Here is a 23,476-nt window from a genome sequence, read left to right as displayed (position 1 = left end):
GATCTCCACTCGGTGAGCCGGGCTGCATCATTCAGGGTCGGCGATGCAGTATTTATTTCACGTGAGGCAGGCTGTGCGTCGATTTAGGTAGGCTGTGCATCAATTTTCACCACACAAGGAATTTCTTTGAAGAGATGAAGCTTTATGGCCCTGAGACTTCAGGAACAGGAGGCAAGCTCAATCCAAGCCCTTGGAGAGCACTTCTCAGCAGAGCCAGAGGCTAGCAAGGCAGCAAGGCAACAGCAAGGTGGCAGTCCTTCTCAGAAAATCAATGAAGGTGAGTCTTTTGTGCAGCTAAGCAGTTCCTCTTGGCAGGTTGCAGGTTCTGGGGCAAGAAGTATCTTGAAGAGACCAAGCTTATATACCCAAAAGCACCTTTGAAGTGGGGGATACTTCAAAGAGTGGTTTTGAATTGCACATGGTCCCCTTTCAGTACAACCCGGTCTGCCAGGGTCCCAGTAGGGGGTTTAGCAGTCCATTGTGTGAGGGCATGCCACTGTCCTTTGAGAAATAAATATAAGGCCCTCCACCCTTCCAGCCCAGGAAGACCCATTCAGTATGCAGATGTTTGCAAATGTGACTGAGCATCCTGTACTTGTGGTTGTCTGGGTGAAAATGCACAAGGGAGCTGTGAACCAGCCCAGCCCAGACGTGGATTGTAAGGCACAGAAGGATTGAAGTGCAGAGAAATGCTCACTTTCTAGAAGTGTCATTTCTGAAATAGTAATATAAAATCCAAGTTCACCAGTAAGCAGGATTTTGTATTACTATACTGGCCATACTAAATATGACCTGTCTACCCCTTTCAGATCAGAATCTACCACTCAAACAGTATATGAGGGTAGCCCTAATGTTAGCCTATGAAAGGAGCAGGCCTCACAGCAGTGGAAGACGAATTTAGGAGTTTTCCACTGCAAGGACATATAAAACACCCAGGTATATGCCATGCCTTTTACCTACCCAGCACCCTGCCCTCTGGGTTACCCAGGGCCTAACTTAGGGGTGGCTTACATATAGAAAAAGGGGAGTTCAAGGCTTGGCAAGTACTTTTAAATGCCAGCTCGAAGTGGCAGTGAAACTGCACACACAGGCCTTGCAGTGGCATGCCTGAGACATGGTTAAGGGGCTACTTGTGTGGCTGTCACTATCAGTGCTGCAGGCCCACTAGTAGCTTTTCATTTAGAGTCCCTGGGCACATGCAGTGCACTTTACTAGGGACTTACAAGTAAATTAAATATGCCAATTGGGTATGAGCCAATGCCACCATGTTTTACATGAGAGGGCATTTGCACTTTAGCACTGGCTAGCAGTTGTAAAGTGGGCAGAGTCCTAAAACCAGCAAAAACAGTGTCAAAAAGTGTCAAAAAGCAAGAGAGGCAGTCAAAAAGTTGGGGGTGACCACCCTAAGGCTGTCAGGTCTAACAGTGCTGGTGTTGAGGCATGCTTGAAAGGCTGCTTTTTTTGGCAGCTCTGATGTTCTGGTTGGATGGTGACTGGATTTTTGTAGGCTCAAGGGTCTTCAGTTGATTTGCTTATCCTCCATTTCCATTCCAGTCATCTGCAGGAGAGCTTGGATTCCAGTAGGTCTGCCAGAAACCATATAGAAGTTCTTCCCAGTCGATTTTGTGCTGTTTTTCTTAGGGGGGTACGTTGTTGGCACAGTTCGACAGCCAGTGGTGTAGGTTGCGTGCAACTTTATTTGCGTCTGCTGTATCCAGTGGGAAGGAGTGGCTGAGAGCGTTGGTGAGTTGTGCACCCGTGACTTTGCCCCAGTGTCTGCTGGGTGAGACAGGGGCGTAATGGCATGCGGTGTTCTTTGTGTAGGTAACGTAGATGCACTTGTGGTCGGTCCAATGGTGTTTGGTGGTGTGGGAGATGGTGATGTTGTCCCCTGTTGAGAAAACGGTGTCAAGAATGTGTCCGGCTCTGTGGGTGGGGACATTGACGAGTTATTTGAGGTAGACAGTTGTGAGGTTGTCCAGGAGGTTTGTGGTGTTGTGGTCATCGTGATTATCAAGGTGGAAGTTGAGGTTGCTGAGTTGGATGTAGTCGGACGAGCTGAGTGCTTGGGGGCAACAAGCTTGGCGATGTCTTCGCAGAACTGGGGTTGGGGCGACCTGTAGATCAGGGTGCAACAGAGGGAGGTGTTTGAGTTGGTCTGGATCTGGAAATGTGGGTGCCCATGAGTTGAATAAGACTGTGACTTGTTGGTGGTTGTCTGGATGGTTGTTCTTGTAGATTATGGCTATACCTCCTCCAGGCTGGTTGGCTCTGTCCTTGTGGATGATTTTGTAGTTGCCTGGGATGGCAGTGGTGATATCTTGGGTGGCGGTGAGGATGATCCATGTCTCCATGAAGAAGGCAATGTCCGGGGCTGTTGAGTCAAGGAGGTCCTGGACTTCTACTGCGTGCTTGACAAGGGAGCGTGTGTAGAAGAGTATGCACTTGAGGTAGACGTCCGTGCTTGGTGCGGGATCATGAGGTGGTCCTTGGAGAGCCCAGGGGCAGGCGCAGCAAGAAAAAGGTCCATGGGTGTTCCTGGGGTCGGCTCGGTGGCAAGCGGAGGATCTTCCCGGGTTGAGGGCGCGTAGAGAGCTGCATCGAACCGGCGGATGGTGCGAGAACCAGGGTCTGTGGCGCTGGATGCATTCCAGGAGCGTACAGACACAGACAGGCTTGCCTTTGGTGTGCCAGCGGCGTGGCCGCACTGAGGCTGCCATTAAGAACGGGGGGAAGTGGGTGGTCGGAACAGCTGGGAGGCAGGAGGGTGGGAAAAGTGCTTCACGGGGAAGGGGCGGGCCGCAGTGCAGCAGCAGCGCGGTGAAAGACATGGGACAGAAAAGAGACAAGGAGAGATAAACAGAATAAAAGAAGGAAAATAAAAGCAGAACAAAGCAGAAATAAAGGCAGAATTAAAGGCAGGAATAAAGAGAGACAGCAGAAACTTACTTGCAGATGGCCACTAGGCCACCAGGGATGAGGCGCAAGCTGGAGCCTGCGGGTGAAGGTGGGCCTCGAACTGAGAGTCAGCCAGGCTCTCAGTTCGCCTAAGGCAGAGGCAGCAGGCAGGTGGAGCTGCACAGGGGAGGGCAACAGACACTGACCAGGAGGTCAGAGGAGTCTCCATCTCACTATGCTGCAGTCGTCATTAAGAAGGGGAGGGAGGCGGGGGTCCAGTCAGTTGCCATTGTTGAACAATTAACATACTTCTCTAGCCATCTTTCTAATTGTGCTGTGGAACCATTTGGGCAGTATTTTATTACCTCCATACAACTGCAAACCCCAGCCCCCTTGAGTAGCAATTTAGAGAAAATGAAATGCTCATTCAAAAGCATTTGACAGAAAGCAGACAGTATGAATAAGACTGTCACTGCCCATGTCACATAAACGGCAAACCTAAACAATGCTATAAAACTAGCATTGGATGCCCTACATTGGTGTAGAGGACATACAAGTAACCTAATATTTTGGGAGGAATGGAGCATTATAGTGATAAATGCAGATATTCCTGGCATCAATTTGTATGTTAAGAAACAATTACATAACTTATGTCTTCCTTTTGCAAATAGCTGTATGCCCAATTCATACAATGTCAAGATTAGGTTGTTTGTGACAGTAGAATTACATTGTTAGTTCCTCACTTCTTGAGATCAGCAAGAATCTGAAGACCTGGCTCTTCCTATAAGCATATGGGAGGCCAAACACTGCCCCAGCGCCTGAATACCCTCTTGGATGATTAGTACGCTATACCAATCAATATAAATAACAAACGTAACGTTTGCCATTTCCCACGTGTCATCAACGTCTTATCCAATCTGGATGGATGCTGGAAATAACTAACTACGAGCTTTTGAGGACGTAGCAATTCCCCATTCAAAATCAAACCCTTAATAGCACCATGCAAGTTTGGTCTTATGAAGATATGTTACATAGATCATCATTTAATGATCAAGATTGCTATACAAGCTGGTACACAAATCAAACCTGCAGTGCTTGGTAGTGGGAAGACATTCTTAAATGGTATACTTCGAGCAAAGTTGAACTATTTGGCCAATCGCCCACGAAAAGCTCTGAGAGCAATGTTTGGATGGGTTAATGGATGAAGGTTAAATTTAACCATGATTACCATGATGATTTTTGAACAGAAGGTTTTGCTAAATTATGAAAAAACGAAGTTCAAATTTACTGCTTGTAGCTTCAACATAGCAAGACGATGCCTAACCAAGCCACCTCTAGCAGGCATATACCTACGTAGTTGGGAGAGAAACTCTCAATAACAAAATCCATGTATCCAGTTCTGTTTCTGTTTTCTACCAAACATGACACCCTTTCTCTTACTGTTGTTAAACATCATGTTGTTGGGCATATTCCGCCAATGAGAACGTGCAAAATCCTTTATAGACCTACAGCAATAAGCCCAAATACCAATATTGTGTTATATATTGCATATTGGGACTCTTCTAAGTTTAAGAGAATAGGAGCATTCGGTCCTTACATCGTCTCTCAGATTTGCAATATAAGGGATACATTTCTGTAACCCCGATTCAGCCCTTGTATTGTGTGCACTTTCCCAGATTGTTCTTTGCTGGCCCTCACGTTTGTCTGAAATCCGGTATTCATGCATATGGATTGAATTTCTATAACTAATGCAGTAAAAATTCTCATTAGGTAACCTTACACCACAGCGTGCTTCTGTCAACCTGTCAAAATCTGTGTGGTAGTGTATGAAACAGGAGTAGAGGGAAATATTCCTGACTTGGATGTAACAGTGGGTTATTAGAGAACAGGTCATACATAACATGGTATAGGATACAACAAGCTGCGCGGAAATCTATCTTCTTGTAAGGTAATAGATACCTTTCAGGCGGCAGGCTTTGTAACTCTTCACGTAGAAATAGTCAGATGTTGAAGTGAGAATGCAAGCTGAATGGCTTATTCTGTTGTTAATTATGTCAACAATTCATGCAGCTGTACAACATACCACCGCAGGGTGATTTAATAAGCAAAATATTTGGCAAAAAAGATTAACAAAAATAGAGTTAATAATTTCATAAATACTTACAGTCTGGTCAGAGACGGCAAAGAAGTAAAGGAATTGGGATGAATGATTGCAATTTTATTCCAAGCTAAATCCCTGTGAACAGGAAATGAAACCATTACCAAAACATTGTGAAACTTTTTTCCATCCTTCCTTAGTATAAAAAATAAAACAGAGTGCAATCATTTTTAGTTACTTATTTGATACAGTACAAACCTAACTCAAGAAGCACAGTGGAGGAAATTACAGAGAACACTGTTGCAGGATATTTTGGGATGTGAGGAGTGGAGTGAAACAGTGAATGGGTTCTTCTTGAGATCCAATTGTAGCTGGGGTTAGACATTTTGGACAAGATCACATACATTGCACTAGTGTTTTAAAATCTTAACAATGGCTCCGTGTAGGAAGTTGGCTCTGTATATACTATCTCAAAGAGATACACAGAGTCCAAGGGTTCCCCTTAGAGGTTGATAGTGGCAATAATAGAAAATACGAATGCTCTATTTTGCAGTAGTGTGGTCAAGCAGTGGGCTTATCAGAGGGTAGAGTTAAGCATTTGTTGTACACACACACACAGGCAATAAATGAGAACCCACACTCAAAGACTTAACTCCAGGCTAATAGGGTTTTTTCGAAAAATATTGTTTTCTTAATTTATTTTAAAACCACAAGATTCAGAATTCAAGTAAATACATGCATTGTAAGGTACTTGGCGGAGGTAAGTATGGAACTTTGAATTAAAACAGTAAGGTAGACAGTTTTGGCAAAAATGGCAATAAGTTATTTTAAAAGTGGAGACAGTGCAAAAATCAACAGTTCCTGGGGGAGGTAAGTACAAGTTAGTTTGGCAGGTAGGCAGAGGACTTACAAGTTCAGTCTCCGGGGCATAGGCAGCCCATCGTTGGGGGTTCAAGGCAATCCCAAACACCCAGCACCAGCAACACAGGGCCGGTCAGGTGCAGAGGTCAAAGTAGGGCCCAAATATCATAGGCCTCTACAGAGACTAGGGGTGCTCCGGTTACAGTCTGGTAGCAGGTAAGTAACTGCGTCCTCGCAAGCAGACTAGGGGGTGTTTTGTAGAGCACTGGGGGGGTAGGGGGTCACAAACAGGCACACAAAATACACCCTCGGTGGCACAGGGGCGGCCGGGTGCAGTGTGCAAAGTAGGTGTCGGGTTTTCCATTGAAAGCAATGGAGGGACCTGGGGGTCACTGGCGATGCAGGCAGGGCACAGGGGGTGCTTCTCGGGCCAGCCACCGACTGGGCACTGATGAGGGCCACCTGCTGGTCACTCCTGCACCAGTAGTTGGTTTCTTTCGGGCCTGAGGGCGCAGTGCTTCTTCCAGGCATCGGGTTCTTTGTTACCGGGCAATTGCGGTCAGGGGGAGCCTCTGGATTCTCTCTGCAGGTGTTGCCGTGGGAGTGCAGGGAGGTCGTCTCAGGGTGTCCATGTCGTGGGAGTCACCTGGGGGGTCCTCACTGCAGTGTTGGTTTCTTGTGACACGAGCCGGGTGCGTCGGGTGCAGAGTGTTGGGGATTCACGCTTCCGGAGTGAGGCTGGAGTCCCTTTAAAGATGGTTTCTTCTTTGTAGATTAGACAGAGCCGCTGTCCATGGGAGTTTCTTGGTCCTTTGGGTTGCAGGGCAGTCCTCTGAGTCGGCAGAGGTCGCTGGTCCCGCTGGATGCGTCGCTGTTGCAGGTTCTTTGTGTCTGGAGACAGGCCGGTAGGGCGTGGGCCAAGTCAGTTGTTGTCTCCGTCATCTCTGTGGGGCTTTCAGGTCAGCAGTCCTACTTGTTCTTTAGGTCGTCAGGAAATCTGTTTTCCTGGGTTCAGGGTCACCCCTAAATAATCAATTTAGGGGTGTGTTTAGGGCTGGAGGGCAGTAGCCAATGGCTACTGTCCCTGAGGGTGGCTACACCCTCCTTGTGCCTCCTCCCTTTGGGGAGGGGGGCACACTCCTAATCCTATTTAGGAAATCCTCCAAAGCAAGATGGAGGATTATCTAAGGAAGGAGTCACCTCAGCTCAGGACACCTTAGGGGCTGTCCTGGCCGGGGGGTGACGACTCCTTTTTTTCTCATTATCTCCTCCGGACTTGCCGCCAAAAGTGGGAGCTGTGTCCGGGGGGTGGGCATCTCCACTAGCTGGAGTGCCCTGGGGAGCTGTAACACCAGGCTTGAGCCTTTGAGGCTCACCGCCAGTTGTTACAATTCCTGCAGGCAGGAGGAGTGAAGCACCTCCACCCAGTACAGGCTTTGTTCCTGGTCACAGAATGCACAAAGGCACTCACCCCATGTGGCCAGAAACCCATCTGGATGTGGCAGACTGGCAGAAACTGGTCAGCCTGGCACTAGTAGTTGGGCTGATATGCAGGGGGCATCTCTAAGATGTCCTCTGTGTGCATTTCTCAATAAATCCCACACTGGCATCAGTGTGCTGAGAAGTTGGATGCCAAGTGTCCCAGTATTCAGTGTAGCCATTATGGAACTGTGGAGTTCATGTTTGACAAACTCCCAGACCATATATTCTTTATGGCTACCCTGCACTTATAATGTGTAAGAATTGGCTAAGAAATGCCGTGCAGCTATGCCCTCACTTGTAGTATAGTGCACCCACCTTAGGAGTGTAAGGCCTGCTAGAGGTGACTTACCTATACCACGGGAAGCGGGTTGTGGGCATGGCACCCTGAGGGGAGTGCCATGCTGACTTATTATTTTTCTTCTCACCAGCAAACACAAGCTGTGATGAAGTGTGCATGTGCTGAGTGAGGGGTCCCTAGGGTGGCATAATACATGCTGCAGCCCTTAGAGACCTTCCCTGGCCACAGGGCCCTTGGTACCATCGGTACCATTTACAAGGGACTTATCTGGGTGCCAGGGCTGTGCCAATTGTGGAGACAAATGTACAGTTTTAGGGAAAGAACACTGGTGCTGGGGCATGGTCAGCAGGGTCCCAGCACACTTTCAATCATAACTAGCATCAACAAAAGGCAAAAATTTAGGGTGTAACCATGCCAACAGTGGCATTTTCCTACACTCAGTGCAATATTTCACCTGTACCGGGCACATATTCAGAAGAATGTTCACCATTGACCAGTGTGGAAATGCCATTTGCACTTACTAAACAGGCTTTACAACGGTGCATTGACCACACACTTAAGTATTTTATTAGTTTGGTACAACATGAACTCAGGGCTTGTAAATTACATGCTACTAGTGGGCCTGCAGCAATGATTGTGCCTGTCATGTAAGTAGGATTCTATAACATGTCTCAGGCCTGCCATTGCAGCTTGTGTGCAGTTTTGAACTGCCAAATCAACCTAACAAAATAAATCTTTTTTCAGGCCTAAACCCTCTTTTTTGATACATATAAGTAATCCATAGGGTGGCCGTACACAGCCCCGAGGGCAGGGTGCACTGTATTTAAAAAGTTGGACATGTACTTTTAACTTTTCGGAGTGAAAAAACTCAAAGTAGTTTTTTTTTTTTTTTTTTGTTTTTTTTTAACTACCACAAGGCCTGCCTATACCATAGGATAACACTGGGTTACTGTTAGACCTTGTTTTCCCCCTAACATTTTGCCTTCAGACCTCCTGTTTTGCTGTCTTTGTTTTTGCTGTCTTTAGGACTCTGCACATTTTACCACTGCTAACCAATGTTAAAGTGCTTGTACTGGCGCTTTAAGACATTAGCTTATGCCCAACTGTCATATTTAATTTACTTGTAAGTCCCTAATAAAGTGGTATTAACTGTGCCAAGGGAATGTAGATTAGATTCCACTAGTGGATATGCAGCCCTGATTGTGCCACCCACTTTAGTAGCACTTCAAACATGTCTCAGGCCTGCCATTGCAGCCTGTGTGGGCAGCTTTAAACTGCCATTTATACCTGGCAAAATAAACATTTTGCCAGGCCCATACCTTTCTTTTAAATATATAAAATTCACTCCTACGTTAGGCCCTGGACAACACAGAGGGCAGAGTGCAGTGTACTTGAAACTTTGAATGTATACTTTTAAGTTGCACATGTCCTGATAGTGAAAAAACCCTTCAATTAGTTTTTCACTACTGCATGGCCTAACTGTCCCATAGGATAACATTGGAGTTGCCTTATTACAATTAACAGGGTGTAATTTTCAAATGGGAGCAGGTAGGCAGTTTATGTTTGGTATCTTTGGAATTGTAATGACACATCCTAACTCATGGGGAAGTCAGATTTAAATTACAATTTTGATCATTTATCTTTTAGAAAGTTGGTATTTTCCTCTGAGTCACATTACTGGGTATAGTTAACAGTTAGACTTTATTTATTTGTCCTAGGCAGCCACACACAATAGGGTGCTTACCTGTGCCTGGGTGGGCCATCACTGGCAGGATGGAAGGGAGGAGCTGGGCACAGTTCTATTTACTCTTGAATATGCTGCCTCCACACAAAGGGCTGCATGCACCTGTAGTTAATCTGGAGCCAGGGCAAGGGAGTCAGGGCACCTGTTCACTTCAAAAACATGCCTCTAGAAGCTTCTAACCACTTCAAAGGCACAGCTGGCCTTAAATAATTGACCAGGTGTGCGAAAAGGCCTGTTTCTAACATGGTTAGCCCCCACTTTTTGCTTGATGTATGACGTACCTTACAAATTGTAGTGATCAGGGCCCCTGCTAACCAGGTTCCTTGGACTAGAGTTCTTTCACTAAAACTGTTGTGATGCTTTGGCACAATTGAATACACCTTTAGCTACCACTATAAGTCCCTAGTAAAAGGTACTTAGGTACCCAGGGCATGGTGTACTAATGGTAGGCCCCTGAGGGCAGCAGCACTGATTGTGCCACTCTCTAGGGCCATGAATCCAGATGCACCCAGCACTGCCATTGCAGGCTGAGTGTCCAAGTGTAAACCTAAAACACAAACCTGACATGACACTGCCTGTGTGCCCTGTCCACTATACACTGCATACACTATGGATAAGGCACCCCTCCGACAGGCCTTCCAGCCATAAGGCAGGGCGCACCATATTATGTGTGAGGGCATGGCTGCATGAGCAATGTGCCCCCACTGTGTCCTTGCCAAACCTAGGACACAGTGAGTGAATAGAGCAGCCATTTTAATACATGTGCTGGGTACTGGTCTACACAAGTTTCCCAGCTACATGGTGGCCACACTGAACCCAGGGTTGCTTGGTATCAAACAACTCAGAATGATAAATCTATACTGCTACCAGTATTGGATTTATCCCTAAGTGTACCCAGGGGTCACCTTAGATGTGTTACGTCTGAACCCACACCTGTAAGGATGGAGTTTTTGCTGGCCAGAATGGATGCCTACACTGTTGCCCAGCTCAAGGAGTTCTGCAGCAAAGAGAGAGGACTTCCAGCCAAAAGCAACACCAAGAAAGTGGAGCTTCAAAAGGCATGGAGGGCCTGGGTGAAAATCCGCCAGTCACTGGTTACAGCAACAGAAGGAGATGAGGATGTGGACAGATAAGGAGAGGATCTGGATCTCAGTCTTCAGATACAGCACTTAGCTGAGCAGGATGATTTAACCCCCGAACTGGAAGTCCCTGCCAGAACAGAGAGCAGTGTTTCTTCTTAAGGCTTGTCGTCAGAGCATCTGGTGGATAGGAAGTCTGAATGTGAGTTAGGGTGCAGAGGGTCCAGCTTAAATTGGTCATGGAAGCAGAAGAAAGGAAAATGGCTCACAAGAGGAGCCTCACAAAGCTGGACATAAGAGCTAGGCAAGCAGAGTCCTGCAATCTTGGTGGTAGCATACCTGCAGGGTCATCTGGGGACAAGAGGGTCCAAAGACCTGGTGTCTGACTTTGTTGTGGGGTATGATATTGACAAGTGGTTGGAAGCTCATGAGGTAGTTTTATAGATGAACAGGATCTCTGAGGAGGATTAGGGGCTAGCCTCTGGAAGCACATCCCTAGTGAGAGAGAGACACTCTTCTGGCCCTAGATAAGGGAGACGGGATGAGGTATTCCACCATGAAGAAACCCTTGTCAGAAAATATGGCCTCCCCCCTGAGAAGTACAGGCAGATGTTTAGGGACAGCCAGGAGCTATCCCTGCAGTCCTGGATGGATTTTGTAGTTTCCTTTTGCAAGGTACTGAATGGTTGTGTGAAATGCCGTAAAGTGAAGGATTATCATGGATTGTACAATATGATTAAAGTGAGCACACGTTCAGTCTTTCTTTTGTAGATCTGTGCCAACTTACTGATAACAAGCCCAAAGGCCCTAGGGACTTTGTCAAGGAGGTGGACCACTGGCTCAGCACCAGGGTCCATAAGAAGGTATCTGGAGGGAAGGGATCATCACAAGGGTGGGAAGGGTCTCCATCGGACGAAAGAGGGAGGAGACAAACATTAAAACAGGGACTTCTCTAAAGGTCACTGCTGGACATGGCACTGCTTGGGGAATTTTCCTCAAACTTTTTGCTCTTTTTCCTCCCAGTCTTTGCTGACTCCCGATGCACGACCTTAGGTCTCTGGCCACTTCTTCACTGTATGGCAGTGGGAAAGTGCATGTGCTCTTCCTAACTATGTTAGGAAGGGGTGGGTATGAGCGTGATTGAGGTGCTGAACCCAGGAGGACCCTGTAAAAGGTTCCCCATATACCCGGAGCAGGTACGGCCTTAGCAACTAGGGGGACATCGCACTGTGTGTGTCAACCCCTAGAAGACCCTGTCAACCATGTCTTAAGCCCGACTGGATGGGCTGGCAGGGGCATTAGTGTGCCTGTGCTCAGGGTGGCTGCCCGTGTGAGGGGGCACTCTTGAGCCAGCTTTATGTCTTCCCTGGAGGGCTCCTAAGACAGGGCAAGTGGTAGGCATATTATACAGGGCAGGTATACAAAGGGTACTCTGCTCTGTTAGGGAAGACTCCCATGTGGGTGTCCCCTATATGGGGGTGAGAGGGAGTCGGCTGTGCCAGTCCTCTATTAGCGGCCTTAGGGCCCTGTCCTCTTGTAGGTGCAGGGTGGAAGTGTGTGTCATGTCCTCTACTGGGTAAGAGGTGGTGCTGACCAATGTGGGTGGGACCCTGGGGTGTGCATGTGCACCAGAGGGCCTTTGGAGGCACTGGACCTAGCCCAATATGCCAGGTTGTGCACACCTTCACAATAGTGGTTTTATATATACCGAGTCTGGCATAGCTGGCCTCTAGGTGCCTACCTGCACCAGGGTGTCATACCTATAGTGAGTCTGGCGCAAGCCTGTGTGCATATACTGGTACACAGGTGGTTTTCTATACCCATATTGGTTCTGGCACACTTGCACACGGGGTTCTAAAATAGGGGCTGAGCCTGATAGCGCAGGCAAGGATAGGCACACTTGCCTCCTTGTTGTGGCTGTAACCTAAGTTTCCAGCCTGCTTCTGCAAGCTTGTATGTGTGCCAGGGCACATGTACCCAGGGAGTATGGAACACCCATGTATGTTTGCACCTCCCATGAGAGCTGCTCTGCCCATAAGGTATCATGGGAGAAAAGAGTCTTATTAGGTCTGTTTTCAATAGTGGATTGCAGATAAGCAGCCTCATGGTATTTGGTATCACTGGATTCAGAATGACAAACCCCTTCTAATGGCAAAGGTGGTGTTATTATTAATGCTTCTAAGAAGTGGTTATTTCTAGATTCTAAAATGCTTCATGTGTCTTGTAAATTCAGCTTCATTCCACTTGTTCCAGGGGGAGGGCACATGTGTCAGCTATAAAACTTGGTCAACCAGAACTACAGACCCCTGCCATTTGGGGCTTAGGATAGATCTACTGGAAGGAGTCGTTTCTGACACTTGGCATTTTGGAGCCAGACCATGGCCCCACTAAAGATAAAGATCTATATTCCACATCCTTGGGCGGATGGGGAGAAAATTAAGAGAGACATCTGTGGTTCAAAGGAGAACCCTCTGAACTACGCTTAACTTCAAAGGCATACTTTAGTATAATTAGTGGTACCTTCTTTCCAGAAGGCAGAGTTGCATCTACAGTGACACTAGACCAGTGCTGCTGGACCAAGTGGTGTGCACTGCCAGAGGAATCTGTTTTTGCACAGTAGGATAACTGTCTGAGGAAGGGATCCATGCACCCTTCCTGTATTGTGGCAGGCCTGAGCCGACTGCCTGCTGCTGTGTTGTAACCCGGGGTGCGCTCTCCAAGGGCAGGTTAACTGCCCCCTGTTCTCTGCAGAGGTCTCAGGGACATCAAAGACCTCTAGCGAGGGATCTACTTCATCAACCGGTACCACCTGGAGAGCAGTGCCCTCTTCTGAACCTACATCATATGCTGGACTCCACCGGGAAGCAGTGGTGTGAGTTTGGACTATGTATTGTGTCTGGAGACCAGAATTACTTGGTGCGGAGCCTGCAAGTATTGCCCCCATTTCGGGTGAGGGGCCCTTCATTGTGGGGACCACTGCACCTATTCATAGGTTGTGACATTCAGAAGTGGGAGGGCAACCAGAGTTGTGCCATACACTGCCTCATGTGGAATGGCTGAACCTTCGTCAAAGAGTGTGACTGAGCATTGAGGTGTGGCTAAAGTCACTGTGCACCAGACATTGTGTCTCATTCCAGGGAGGTACAGAAATGAATTTTTGTGAAGGTACAGCACTGATCACTTTACACGTGGCAGAATTACTTAGTGCGGAGCCTGCAATTATTGCAACCATTTCAGGTGAGTGGCCCTTCATTGTGGGGACCACTGCACACTGAAACGTCTTGTGGTGTGAGTCGGATCACCCATTGTAGGACCCCATGTGACCTGCTGTTGTCGAGTGAGTCGCATTTCTCTTGTGTGATCCTCAGCTGCATTGCATAGCATGATGTGCCCCATTCATAGGTTGCAACATTCAGAAGTGGGAGGGCAACCAGAGTTGTGCTATACACTGCCTCATGTGGAATGGCTGAACTTTCGTCAAAGTGTGTGACTGAGCAGTCTGGTGTGGCTAAAGTCATTGGGCACCAGACATTGTGGGGGTCATTCTGACCTTGGCGGTCCATGAGTGCGGCGGAAGCACCGCCAACAGGCTGGCGGTGCTTCCTGGGCGATTCTGACCGTGGCGGTAAAGCCGCGGTCGGAAAAGGGGAGCCGGCGGTTTCCCGCCGGTTTCCCGCTGACCCAGGGAATCCGCCATGGCGGCGCTGCTTGCAGCACCGCCATGGGGATTCCGAGCGCCTTCCCGCCAGCTTGTTTCTGGCGGTGTCCACCGCCAGAACCAGGATGGCGGGAACGGGTACCGTGGGGCCCCTGGGGGCCCCTGCACTGCCCATGCCACTGGCATGGGCAGTGCAGGGGCCCCCTAACAGGGCCCCATAAAGATTTTCACTGTCTGCTGTCTACAGTGAAAATCGCGACGGGTGCCACTGCACCCGTCGCACCCCTTCAACTCCGCCGGCTCCATTCCGAGCCGGCTTCATTGTTGAAGGGGCTGTCCCGCTGGGCCGGCCGGCGGTCTTCTGGCAGTCGCCCGCCGGCCCAGCGGTCTTTCGGCGGGAACCGCTTGGCGGGCGGCGACCGCCGACCGCCGCGGTCAGAATGACCGCCTGTGTCTCATTCCAGGGAGGTACAGAAATGAAGTTCCTTGTGTGACCAGATGATCTAGACCAACTCGTCACTGAGCGCTAGATGTTGTGCCTCATTACAGAGAAGACCGGGATTTACATTCTTTGTGGGAGCATCCAGGAATGTCTGGTGCGGTTCAAGTCATCACACACCAGACTAGTGCCTCCTCCTGAGGAGTTCCCACATTGGGAATTGACTTTGGAGTGATCATATGTTCGGGGGCAATTCAGGTTACTTGGCTCTTGCTGTTATGTCTCATTTTTGTGAAGGTACAGCACGGAGCACTTTACACGTGGGAGCATAATCATCTGGTGCAACGCAAGTCTTCGTGCTCCAGACGCGGCGCATTCTTGTAAACGGAGTGCAGACCTAGTAACTCATTGTGTGCAACTGGAATTGTCAATGGTGACTCAAGTCAACATGCCCGGATGGTACACCTCCATTCCAGAGGTGCTGAAATTGGTAACTATTTTCTAACTCTCCACCTGTGTGTTGCAAATCTCTGAGTGAACCTGCTAGTGGGAGCCCACACATCTCCTTGCTAATTGTTGCCGGATCAGCTGTTGTCTTTCCTTCCTCCCTCCCATTTTGCCCTCAGGATCCTGTGTAGTGTGGCTAGGGCTGCAAGCGGCCTAGTATCCAGGGGGAAGTTTGACTCAATCTGTTGGTTGTGGTGGGGCAGGATAGCCAAAGCTGGTTGGTGGATGGAGAGAGGTTTGGGACTCAGGGTGTCTGCAAACACAGAGCCATCCACTAGCCGGATATCAGGGCACTGCATTATGGTGCAGGGAGCACGTGCATACAAGCGTGTGTGAAGAGCCGAATAATACTCGTGGCACCGCCAAACGGTGCAGAGTGGATGTGCAGGAGAAAATGTGGGTCAATGTGAGGACAGCACTGTGGTGTTGCTGGTCACCTTCTTCTGCCAGTGAATTCATTAGGTTGGCATTACGATTTACTAGTGTGGCCTAAGCCGCAGTGCTATGTGGAAGTGTTACAACCCTTGAATATACTTATTGCTGCTAGCGTTAGGAACCGGGGTCCACCCTGGATTTGTGTTACATCAAAGTTGGTAAACTCTAGGGTAGGTCTTGTGCTGACAACGTTTGGCACCACATAAGGATGAGGGGAGGGAAAGTATTGTTTTCTCACTTGTACATACTGTTGTTGTTACACATAGTTGGGCAGAATATAGTGAACTCTATTGCTAAGTGTGATGTATGCCCATATTTCCATGATACTTATGCTGTGTTGACAATGTGTGTGTTGAATAACATTTTTATATACCTACACGGTGTGTGAAGTCTCATTTGTGCCCCTCAGAGTGGTTGTGGTGGGGAAGTGCTATGCCCATTGCTTTACATATTGCCTCTGTGATAAGCCTGACTGTTGTGTGCCAAACTACCCAAAGGTGAGCACAGCTCTGTGCCAAGCTACCCAAGGGTTAGTGCAGGTTATACAGCAAGTGCAATCACCCACCCCTGACGGGAGTGGCAAAATTCATCCTAGCTGAGGCATTGGCGCAGCCTACCAAAGCGTACTGCCTTCAACAGTCCCAAAACCAGCTTTAAAGGTCAGGATTCCCAATCCCCACTTGAAACGAAAAATAAATGGTTCCTTGATAGTAAGTCCTCAGGGTAGGCACCCCCTAAGTGCTATGAGTGTTAAGAGGTTGGGCACTACATGGGGGATACCAAGTGCCCAATGCATGCACAGCCGCCCACTGGTTGGCAGACACAGGTGTTTGTTAGCGTACCGCTTGGAGAGGAGATGGCTTCAGATGGTGTGGTGGGACAGTATAGAGGTTACCCTTGTGTCCCTGGATAATGGAGAGATGATTCTTATACAGTTCCTACTAAGATAGTAGGACTGCATATTTAGGATGGCAGAACTTCAGAATGTGGGAGACTAGGTCCATCCACATCATCAGAAACTGTTGGCCCAGTTCGTGGCTAGCTCACAGTGCCTCTTTTGAACGTCCAACCTACTGGGGTGGAAGGTGACTATGGCAACCTAAAAATGACACTGTGACTTCTCAGGAAACAGATCTCACTGTTTGCATGCCCAGGAAAAGACAAAAAGATATGTGAAATGAGTTTCAATATATTTATTGAAACAAAAGTAATTTTGCATAAAGTGAATGAGCTGCGGTAAGTAGGCAGATGAAACACAGGAAAGTAACTAGCATGATAAACATGGTAACTACAATGAACAATCCAACCGTGGTAAATGTGTTTTAGAAGTTCTAGAGGTTCCAACCTAACCATAAGACTACACTGAGAGCATAGCTGGTGTACCCTTCTGCCTGGCCCAATCTAAAGGATTAGCCCCAGCCCCATACCTGAAGACAGTGTCAGGAGTCTGACTGCGGTGCAGACTGCAATCCTCTCGGGAGCTGGCAGATTAGAGCCGTCAGAGCTACATTTTGAACGCAGCATTATACCGCATCAGGGTAGTGCACCGTTTATAAAATAAAGTCATACTGTGTTGGAAACACAATAACTAGTATATTGTGCATAGTGTTCTTAGCCTTGAACAGAAAGTATGATTACATGTTGTACAAAGGCTATCTAAACAAGCAACTCATACCACAAAGTCCTAGAAAACAATCATATAAAAAATGCATGGAAAATGTCATTGCTAAAAGCAGTGCAGCTAACATGGATGAAATATTAAATATAAAATGAAGGTAATAGCAACGGAACTAACTCTGGTCCAAAATGTCCTCATAACAATAGTGCAGAGAACTCACATGTCTAGCAACACTAGTAAATACAGGCAGTGGGTCACCATCAATGGGCAAAGGCTGGAGGCTCTGAGAGACACTGGACCCAACATGACGATTGTAGGATGTCATCTGGTGGCCTCAGAACTGCTAGTCTCTAATACATTCCACCATGATATTGCAGACACCAACCATGGGAGGCACTACCAAGTGGTGGGGCGGGGTTCCTTGAGGGTAGCTGTAAGTCCATCCTTGCCTGTGATTTGTCTGCTTGGAAATGACACCAACACAAAGAAGCTGGAGTTCAGGTTTCACTTGGAGATGTTAGGGTTGCCTGAGTGGGTGTGCCTGACCACATGGTCCATGGCCACCTAAGAATGTAGTCAGGAGGACCTGGAGCCTGGAAGAATGGCCCAGGTGCCTTCCAAAAAGAGGCACAGGAAAACCTGCTCCTGAAATTCCCACAGCCAGGGGGGAGGCTGAGGGTGGCACCCCTCAGCCTACAAGGAAGGACACCTCTACCATGATAAATGTACCTGTGCTGACCAAATGGCAGCAGGAAAGAGGTCTCACCAGCGAGCTGCAGTTGGAGTGTCCTATTCTTGAGGGCCTGGCCAGGTAGCTGGCGACATCTCTGGTGATCACCTGATTTACTGGGAGAATGGTCTGCTCTATAATAACCCTAAGGTTATTGAGCCTTGTGCAACCTATATGTTGTTGGTATCTCAGTGCCTCAGGGCCTTCCTACAGGAGCTGGCTCATGATATACCCTTGGCAGGTCACCTAGGACAGAACAAAACAGTTGAAAGTTGCCACCCACAATGATTGGCCCCGAATGAGAAAGGCTTCAGATACCTTCTGCAGATCATGCCCTACCTACCAGGCCAGTGGCAAGTCGGGAGGTAAGCGTAAGTTTCCCGTGCAGCCATTCCCTATCATTGGCACTCGATCCAAATGGTGGGCATCAACATTGTCAGGTCTTTTGACCCCAAAACAACCCTTGGAAACAGGTTCATCCTGGTCTTAGTGGAATGCTTGCCAAATTGGTTTCAGTTACCCAGACGCATAATGAAATCTGGTATATCAAAATGCTGTTCTTACTTATAGTGTACCCAATCTATTTGTTTTGCCTCAATACCTAGGACTGGCAGAAATGGACAACAATCACTCATTTCTTGGAAACGTTTCAACATATATTGAAATTAGACTTATAGAAACCAAGGCAAGATAATGTAGTGAACATTGTGACTAATAGTGACTGAGCCTCTCCCACCTACAAAATGGATTTGTCTGCTGTACATATTCTGCAGATTTTCCCTGAAGATATTTGAGGTTGATTAGGGCTGTACATAGCCTTTAGGTTCGTGCTTGCCAGTAGGACTTTGGAGCTCTATGAAGACGGTCTAGCAACTGTGGTCTCTGATGATTTAGCCATGAAGAGTTGGATTATCCTGGTTCAATACCTGTGCTTCCTAATTAGGCCAAAAGACTGTTTCAAGGAATAAAATACTCTTATAAATAAAATTTTGTTTATGATCTAGGGACAACAGCAGCTCCTCTGTGATACTGGCCAGGGCAGTTTCAGTACCAGTTCTTAAGTATCATTTAAGCAGAGGTTTAATTCCATGTGCTCTTGGTGTTGTCTTGCTAGGACATGCAAAGTTGGTAATCAGTTGATAGAAAGGATCAGCTGAAAGTTTTTTCGCAAGAGGTGTAATGATGGCATGTTGTAGAGCACTCACTATGATTCTTTGAAGAAATAACATTTTTATCATGGACATGTCAGGTGTAAAGGTGGGTAGAAGAAGTGAATTTCACTTGCTGGGTGTTTGGACAAAATAGTGAATAAAAATATTGTGATACAAAAATATTGTGTGAAGAATATTGGGATCGCAAATATATTGTTGACAGAAATATTATTCGCAAAAATATTGTTTGAAGTTTTAGGGCCTCATTGTGAGTCTGGCAGTCAACAAACTGCCAGGCTCACTGTGGCGGTCATGTCTGCCGCCATTTTGGCGGTCGAACTGCCCAATTACAAGTTGGGCAGTCGGAGCGCAAAACAACTGCCGTCCTCGCTGGGAACAATGACAATGCTGCCGCCACTTTCCCCCTGGGCTGACTGGTGGAAACCTTGGTTTCTGACAGTCAGCCCAGTAGGAAAGTCTTAATAGGGCCGGCGGGGAGGTCAACAGTAAGGCAGCAACTGTCCCGTTGGAGGTTCAGTGGATGGGTCTTCCCGTCAGCTGAACCCGTAATGAGGCTCTTAATATATAAATATGGTAATTCTAGGATAAAGGCCTATGAGCCGCGGTGAAACTAGAGCTGGACAATATAATTGCATCCTGGACTATGCAGGGAAAGAAGCATGTTGGAGGTGGGCCAAGAGGGCGTCCACCTCAACCAATCCACGTCCCCCACCACCTGAACAGTACCCGAATGGAACTGAACTGTTCAGACTCTAGTTTAGGCACGGGTTGTGCCACTCCGTTTAAAACAGGGACTTGCCCAAAATATCCTTTATCATTGATTTTCTTACCTTTTTCTCCCTATCCCAGGGTCTATCCCCCTCCCTAGGGTCGATGTTGTACTGCGCGGGGGCTCGGGGTGCGGGGGGGGACTGCGGGGGCACGCATGCAGGGGGGGTTGGGTGGCGGATCGGAGATTGGAGCTGTGATCCGTTGGATGAGTCCCATGGATTTAAATAACACCACACAATATAATGCACAAGGAGCCTATTTATAACATACTAACATGGAATGTGAAAGGCATGGCGGGAATGTCTAAACGCAATAGGATATATTCACATTTAAAACGCCATCGCATACACATAGCCAAACTACAAGAAACACATGTTACACCAGAAGATATTACACAGATTGAGAGAAGATGGGCGGGACAAATATATGGCTCTGGGACATCGACTTTTGCCAGAGGAGTACTGATTTGGATAGCACCAGGGGTCCCCTATACAGTAAAACGCAGTACAACAGATAAAGAAGGCAGATTTATACAATTAGTAGGCTCACTAGATGGTGAAACGATAGTGATTAACGGGATATATGTCCCAAATGTTAAACAGGGCGAATTCCTACAAAAAACAATCTCACACTTATCAAACGATTTAACTATACCCAGTATTTGGGGTGGGGACATGAACTGTGTTCCACAAATAGCTATGGATAGATCACACCCCCCATTGGTAGCCGCCCCAGTAGCGAAAAACTCTCAGATGCTACAAACATGGATAACAGACCGCCGCCTGATTGATGTATGTAGACACTTACAACCTCAAGAAAGGGAATACTCCTACCACTCCCCTGTGCATTTACTACATACCTGCATAGATCTTATTCTCACCTTCCAGGACTTGACACACAGACTCACAGGAGCAGAATACACCGCTAAGGTAATCTCGGATCATTGCCCACTCATCGCTCACATTAGGTGAGGGAGGCCACGTGCTTGCATCCCAACCTGGCGTCTCCAACCCCGATTACTACAAGATCCCCGTTCAGAAAATAAATAGCTACGCACATTTCCTCGTATTTTACCTTAAATAACGGGACAACGAGCTCCAGGGCAAATGAATGGGATTCACACAAGGTAGTTATAAGGGGCACATGTATATCCATGACAGTGGGAGTACGACATACACTGTCGCAAGAGCTCTGCAAATTAGAACAGGACGTTCGCATTGCAGAATGAAAACAAATAGAGGGCACTGTTACTGACGCGGAGCTCACTAGATTACGCACACAATGGAACGAGGCGGATAGGCGCCTAAGGCACTATGATTATCACCATTACATGGCCTGCACTCATGCGGAAGGGGATAGATCAGGAAAACTACTGGCATGGCTATTAAGGAACGAACGTCGGAATCCCCCTATAGGGGCCATCCGCCTGGATACAGAGATAATAGTAAACACTCAAGTGGAAAAAAACAGTGCCTTAAGAGAGTATTATAGCGCATTATACAAGGCCCCACCCCCTCTCTCAACAGAACAGTTAAATGAGTACTTCAGGGGAATCAAATTAAACCGCCTAACTGCTATTTAGTTGGTGAACAAGGAGAAACCGATCGATCTGGCAGAGATACAACAAGCCCTACAACAATTAACACATGGCAAAGCACCAGGCAGCGATGGCATTCCCATAGAGTATTATAGCACATACCCGAAACAAACATTAAAACCATACCGAGGAATGCTAAACGAGGCTTTAAAGTGTGGTCAAGGGCTAGGGGCACCTAATTTGAATTATATTATGCATCCGCCCAGTTGCAATGGATATCTAAATGGCTTGGAAACCCCATGGGCGTAGAAACACAGACGATACACTCGGACCTAGGACATACTGATATTTTGCAACACCTAATAAACCGAAATGGCTCAAAACACCCACAGAACATCTTACTGAATATAGCTCATTGGGCATGGGGTCATTTCGCTCTAACAGGAGACAAAAAACCGCAGTACTCCCCCAAGATCCCACTATTGGCCATCTCGAAAACTGCAAAGATAGCAACTAGGGTAGGCCTGAGTACATGGCTCGAGAAGGGCATACATACCATGGGTGATACCTACAGCGAAGGGCAATTTCTAACATATGAGGCACTGGCTGATACATATAACCTGGGACAAGGAAGTTTTATTGCTTTCAGCGCAATACGACATTTGGTACGTTCAATCTGGATTTGTGGAAATAGGGTACCAAATACAGCCCCTATACTACACGATCTGATTGGCAACATAGCTGCCCCAATGAATGTATCGAGGACATACAGAATTCTGACTACACATATTGAACATGGGCAGGAACAAGCAAAAAATAGATGGGATCAGGTACTATCAGAACCACTCTCACAGAACGCATGGAACCAGGCTATGAAAATGATTTATGAAGTATCACGTAACCCCCGTTTCCGCTATACCCAGTTTAATTATGGACATCAAACATATTTATCACCCCACCGTTTAGCACATATGTTCCCCCAAACACCACAGAGGTGCCCCAGATGCGGAAACACAGAGGCCACTTTTTTTCATATGACATAGGACAGTCCTCCAATACTGCACACATGGAACGTTATAACAACTATGCTAACCGAATGGACCGACATCCCGTTGTCTCTCAAGCCCAAACTATGCCTACTAGGAATAGGGGTAAGAGCTAAAAGTCAGAAACAGACTCATAGATGCATAGCACTAGCACTAGTGATGTATAGACGTCTGATAGCCAGGCACTGGAAAGCGCCTAGCGCGCCAAGTATCAATCAGTGGCAAGCCGAGCTGTTGCGTTGGGCCAAAGCGGAAGCACAGACACTACAATCACTCCAGGAAAAAGGGATCCAGGTCAAAGGCGTGGGCACATTGAACTCCTTCGTGATAACCATGGAAAGCAAAGACGATAATCGACCCCCTAAATAAATAAATAAATTATAATGACAGGCAATACCTAGCAGTCAACAGGTCATATTTGAAATATGGACACAATGGGTTATCCCAGTTATTACAATAAAGTTGTAAACCAGCAAGAAATAATTGAATCAGTAGTAACTGGAAGAATATTAGTCACAAACACAATGAGTAACAGACGCTTGCTGGCAATAAACTAGACCAGGGGAGAGAACGTACATGGGCACACTGTTCACCCTGGATGGCCCTGCTGCCATGGCTTCACCCAGTCTGTGCGGCTATCCTTCCTTGCCTCCTCCCTGGGCGTGAGCAACTACCGGGCCCCCCTTGCTTGCCCTGACACGTAATCATAATAAGAGCACATGCTGCACTGCTCCAGATACCTCCAGGGGCTCTGTTGGTGGGGGTACCTGGCGGCGCCCTTCTCCCCTTCCCTCCACCCCCAGGCCCCCCGCCGCGCTCTCCCCGATCTCGACCCTACTTTCTTCTTCTCTCACTTATTCCTCAATCTTCTGGTTATCACTTTTTATGGTACTTTTTTTTTTTTACTCCCTGTGAACACAATGTTTCCAAAATTCTTCTCCCAATTGCACAATCGTATCCACACCGCTAAGAAGGCATGGACAATGGAAGAATTAGCCTTGGAACACGAAAATAATTGTATAATTATGTAACACAACTGCAATTTTTTTTTTTTTTTTTCTTCACTGTTGAAATAACAATAAAAATATATTTTAAAAAAAATG

General features: G+C 47.3%; 1 protein-coding gene across 3 annotated transcripts in view; it reads right to left on the bottom strand.

Annotated features, from left to right (window-relative positions):
• Window positions 1–23,476, bottom strand: part of LGR5 (leucine rich repeat containing G protein-coupled receptor 5) — a 1,160,674-nt gene that overhangs the window by 275,739 nt on the left and 861,459 nt on the right. For all 3 annotated transcript variants that reach the window (XM_069228343.1, XM_069228341.1, XM_069228342.1), the window contains one exon: window positions 5,063–5,134. In XM_069228343.1, coding sequence (XP_069084444.1) covers window positions 5,063–5,134 — 72 coding nt within the window. The remainder of the gene's footprint in view (window positions 1–5,062; window positions 5,135–23,476) is intronic.

This window comes from Pleurodeles waltl, chromosome 4_1 (assembly GCF_031143425.1).
Source record: "Pleurodeles waltl isolate 20211129_DDA chromosome 4_1, aPleWal1.hap1.20221129, whole genome shotgun sequence".
Lineage (NCBI taxonomy): Eukaryota > Metazoa > Chordata > Amphibia > Caudata > Salamandridae > Pleurodeles > Pleurodeles waltl.
This window is presented reverse-complemented; position numbering and strand designations above follow the sequence as displayed.